General features: G+C 37.7%; 1 protein-coding gene across 2 annotated transcripts in view; it reads right to left on the bottom strand.

Annotated features, from left to right (window-relative positions):
* Window positions 1-3230: 3230 nt before the first annotated feature.
* Window positions 3231-5007, bottom strand: part of LOC141429003 (anoctamin-6-like) — a 29167-nt gene continuing 27390 nt past the window's right edge. For both annotated transcript variants that reach the window (XM_074089134.1, XM_074089135.1), the window contains one exon: window positions 3231-3912. In XM_074089134.1, the coding sequence (XP_073945235.1) occupies window positions 3781-3912 (132 nt within the window). In that variant the 3' untranslated portion in view covers window positions 3231-3780. The remainder of the gene's footprint in view (window positions 3913-5007) is intronic.

Raw genomic sequence — 5007 nt, 5'->3', positions numbered from 1 at the left:
GACAGACTGAACTAACCACAGACAGAGTACATTTTTATATAGGGTAAACTGACAACACTCAACATTCATTGTACCATTTTGTCGGGATAGTTTTCATATATATCCGTGCAAAGTTACAGCTTTCTAGCATTGATAGTCCCTGAGCAAAGCCGCGGACAGACAGACAGACAGACAGACATGGCTAAACTATAAGGGTTCCGTTTTTGCCATTTTGGCTACGGAACCCTAAAAACCGTATTCATGCGCAGTAACTAGTTCATTTTGGCGAGAATAAAATCTAAGTATTTTATTTTTTTAATTAATTGGTACTTACTACAGAAAAATCTGATATTTTTTTCCATTGACTAGTAGGTATAAGAAGGCTTATTCCTGTCGATAAAAAAAAATCAGCCACTTTTAAAAATTTCATCCATCGGCCATCATTACATAAATTGGATTTAATTAAATAAGTAAATAAAGTTTGACCTTGGTTCGCAAGCGCGTTTGTCGTTTTCCACATATATCTCGCGGCACTGTATAATTCTGTGTCGAGTTTACAAAAATGTCGTATCTATTATTGGTTCTAGAACTGTTTAAATTTGTACTCCAAAAGTCGCCAGATAAACCATTTTATTCGTCAAAACTTTTTTGCGGTCGCTAAACGTCGTCACTTCTAGGGACTAAGTCACTAAACTGGCAACATTGATAGCCGCTGCGGGCCCGTCGCGGGTCCGACCCGCTCTCTATGTGAAGAATACAACGAACTTATACCAGGGCTTGTTAACGTTACCAAATTCACACTATAACTACAAATTTACCGGTAAAAAAATATAACGTTAAATGATAACTTAACATTATAGTAACGTTACTTAATTAACGTTATTTTTACCGGTTTTTACTTTACATTGTAGGGCTAGTTAACGTTAACCCAATTCACATTATTATAACGATACCCAAGTAACACTATCGGTAATATTTGCTATGCTACCGAGTGTTGCCAATTTAGCGACTGTCGCTAGAACTAGCGACTTTTGGTCTTATACTCTGCGCGCGGCTCACGCGGCGGACACGACCCGACCCGCGCAGCGCACGCTTTCTGTGTGTGTTGCCCTTTAAAACAGCAGCAGGGCTACTACGAAATTCAAAAACAAAGTTCGCGTCGTGCGGTCCCACTCGCTCTCGTATTAAATAGTGTAAGGGGCTGTTTCACCATCCATTGATTAAGTAGTGTTAACTGACGGTTAAATGTGATGCCGTCTCCATTTCAATTTTTTGTACAATATTGTACTGAGAATGCAATACACCAACGCCAACACACCCATTTGAGGAGACCTTTAAAGCATCTATGTAAATATGATGGACATCCCGAGCTTCTGATCCAATAAAACCCAAAAACTGATGATTATGTTCTACATCATTTTTAGAAATACCTATATTTAGGGCGACAGATGGAATAAGAAATAATGATTCATATTCATGCTGATAAATGGGAAGTGTATAGGAATTAATAGTGGGTGCAGAAATAGATTGATATAAATAAATAAATAATAAATATCATGGGACACTTGACACCAAGTCACCTAGTCCCAAACTAAGCAAAGCTTGTACTTGTATATTTATCAAAGCTTTTGATTAAACAAGAAGGCTTCTTACGTTTCCAATATTTTGAGGAGGCTATTTGCAGATAGACGAGGCAGAATAGACCAGAGCTGATGATTGGATAGCTGAGTACAACGGAAGAGATAGGTATCTATCGCCGAGGAATTGACGCCGTAAATATAGTTGAGGATCAACGCATTCTACTTGAAGTGCATTAATAGGACTAGATTTCATGGCCCCACAGACAATTCTAAGAGCTTTAGACTGGATACCTTTCAATTTCTTGAAGCCAGCAACACTTCCAGGGTCTAGTAAAAAAGTACCATAATCTAAAATGCTTCTTATCAAAGCATTGTACAATAATTTCAAGCATGAAGGATGTGCACCCCACCAAACCCCTGAGACACACCTCAGAATATTAATGCTTTTTTCATATTTTGCAGCTATGTTATCACAATGGGCTAGACCAGTTAATTTGCTATCTAAAATAACACCTAAAAATTTTGTTTGATTTTTCACCAAAATTACTTGACTACTAAATTTAACACTAATAGGGGGAGGGAGTTGCTTTCTGGTAAACAATACCACCACACTTTTGGACACAGAAAGCTCCAAACCATTGGAGTCTAACCATGTCTTTAACAGCCCTAAAGAAGAAGTGAGACTATTGCTAGCCTTTTCAATGGAGCCATTAATTGAGTATATCATCAGCATATTGTAAAACTCTGACAGATCCATTTAAAGATGATTCCAAGTCATATGTATAAATATTATATAGCAATGGGCTTAATACAGAACCCTGTGGAAGTCCTCGCCACACTGTACGCGTGATTCGGTTATTGTCATCTAAGAGTATACTAATTTACTTTGGTTCGCGTGAACCAAAAACAGGTTCAAAGAAGCAAGCAAGCAAGAATGCAAGCAAACATGCAAGTGAGCATGCTTCGCTCGCGTGAACCATAAACATTTCAAATAAGCAAGTAATCAAGCAAGCATGCAAGTGAGCATGTAGGCAAGCATGCATGCAAGCAAGCATCTAAGCAAGCTCGCAAGCAAGCATGCATTCAAGCATGCAAGCAACCATATAGGCAAACATGCATTCAAGCAAGCATATAGGCATACATGCATGCAAGCATGCAAGCCAGAATGCAAGCAAACATGCAAACAACAAATCAAGCATGCATAGTCTCAAAATGTGCAAAAAATAGTGCAAGCATGCATTCAAGCATGCAAGCAAGCATGCAAACCAATCATGCAAACAAAAGATCAAGCAAGTATACTTCCAAAGGTGCAAGCAATAATGCAAGCAAAGCAAGCATGCAAGTCATTTATTTTAATAAATATTGATCACTTCGCTCGTGTAAATCATTAGCTACAGCGGTTTAATTGATTTCTGGGATTTTATTTATTTATTTAGAAAGTACATCCACATCATGTGTATTACAATTTGGGCCATATTATAAACTATTTAAAGGTGCTTTATTCCGATATACCTACATGACAATTACGGAGCACATTTCATTGACCATAAATGCGAGATGTCCATTACAATGTTAAAAATTTGGTAAATAAAATAAAATAGTCACAGATTAAAATAAAATTTGATAAAAAAATAAGAATACATTGGAACACAATTCAATCAAAAATAAAATAAAACAAAAATAACAAAAAAAAGATTATACATATCAAGTCAAAATCGAAATCGCTTATAAATACAGACATAAAAATAACAATGTCACTATTCATTAAAAAAAACCATTCCGAAGCCATGAAGGCACAAAAACTACAAAGCACAAAGACTGACAAAACAACAAAAATTGGATTCAAACTAACTAAAATGCTATTGGTTTACCTAATGCAGGCAATATTTACGATTCAGAGGTTGTATATATTTATATTTATATGGCCTGAAGCTTAATTTTAAATTGCCTCAACTAGTCATGAGAGATATCCAGCTGGTCATTGCCACCCACAGCCGCGTTAAACTCATTACAAATGCGCACCATGGGTGCCTGGAGACCTAGGTTTGTTCTGGTCAGAGGAGTGAAAATATTTTTGAAATTGGTCGTCTCGGATAGTTGTGTGGTACGGAAAAGCGCAAACCCCTCAGAATATCGCCACACAACACCTGCCCATTGACAACCTTATGCAGAAAAGACAAATCTAGTATTCTTCGCCGATCTCATGCATTAATGTAGATACTTAGTCCTGCTTTTTTGACATTCTAATATAAGCGTTCTTCATTCTTGTTTCTATCTCCATAATAATACTCAGTTGACTTGAATACGGGCGTATTGCATAGTTCAATACCGCTGCATACACGAGTCCCGGCACCTGCAATAGCATTTATTTATTAATTAATCATCATCATCTCAGCCGTAGGATTTCCACTGTTGGACATAGGTAGGCCTCCCCCATAGACCTCCAGTTGCTTCGGTTGGAAGCGGCTTGCATCCACCGTGAACCTAACTAACTTTAACTAGGTCATCCGTCCATCTCGTTGGTGGACGTCTTACGCTGCGCTTGCCGATCCGTGGTCTCCATTCCAGCCGATCTTCGTGCTGTGCTCTTGGCCATGTTGCATCATCGCGTAAGTACTTACTCCTTAACTTTATAGGTAGTAAGCTTTCTTCCGGAGTGCACTCGATCTTTATGTATTCTTTAAAAGAGTTGTGTGGCAGTTTCCACGCTTCTACAGAAACTTTATTGTAAAATCTAACTCAGTTTCCCCACAAAAGATTTGCTTACTTTCCGTATTTGATATCATGACGTCTACTGTCAAATTTCATTCCCGGAATTGCCGGGAAACGTAATTCGCTTCATTTATTATTATTTCATTTCATACCGTGTTGAATGTGTCAGATGTGTGAAGAAATGGAAGTCTTTAGCCTGATGAAGAATATTTAAAAGTATTGTATACAAGGTTGCATAAGTTGGTCTTTAAAACGCCTGCACTCATATCGCTACCTACGCCAACTCGCGTTTTAATACCTCACTTATACCTACAACAGTTGCATAAAATACTATAATATTTTCATAAATTAATGATCAACCGTATAACGTTGCTAACCGAAGCAACTGGAGATTTTTGGAGGAGGCCTATGTCCAACAGTGGACGTCCTACGGCTGAGATGATGATGATGACGCATCTTATATAGAAATAGTTAGGTTAGGCCATTACTTTCTTAGATAAATTAACTTCCTTTGACCTGTTGAGTGGCCCATTAAAGTCAACGGAAGTTAAAAATAGCAGTGTGTTAGGAAGTAGGATGATAAAATCGACATGTAGGTAAAACTCAACCTTGTCGCAATTGGCATTGTTCACTTTTTTTTACTACTCTTATTTATCTTATTTTCCTAAAATATAGATAACTAGCTTTTACCCGCGGCTTCGCACGCGTAAACTATTCGGTCTGGTAGTTGCAATTG

Source organism: Choristoneura fumiferana, chromosome 6 (genome assembly GCF_025370935.1).
Source record: "Choristoneura fumiferana chromosome 6, NRCan_CFum_1, whole genome shotgun sequence".
Lineage (NCBI taxonomy): Eukaryota > Metazoa > Arthropoda > Insecta > Lepidoptera > Tortricidae > Choristoneura > Choristoneura fumiferana.
The sequence above is the reverse complement of the archived record's forward strand: the minus strand, read 5'-3'. Positions and strand labels throughout refer to the sequence as shown.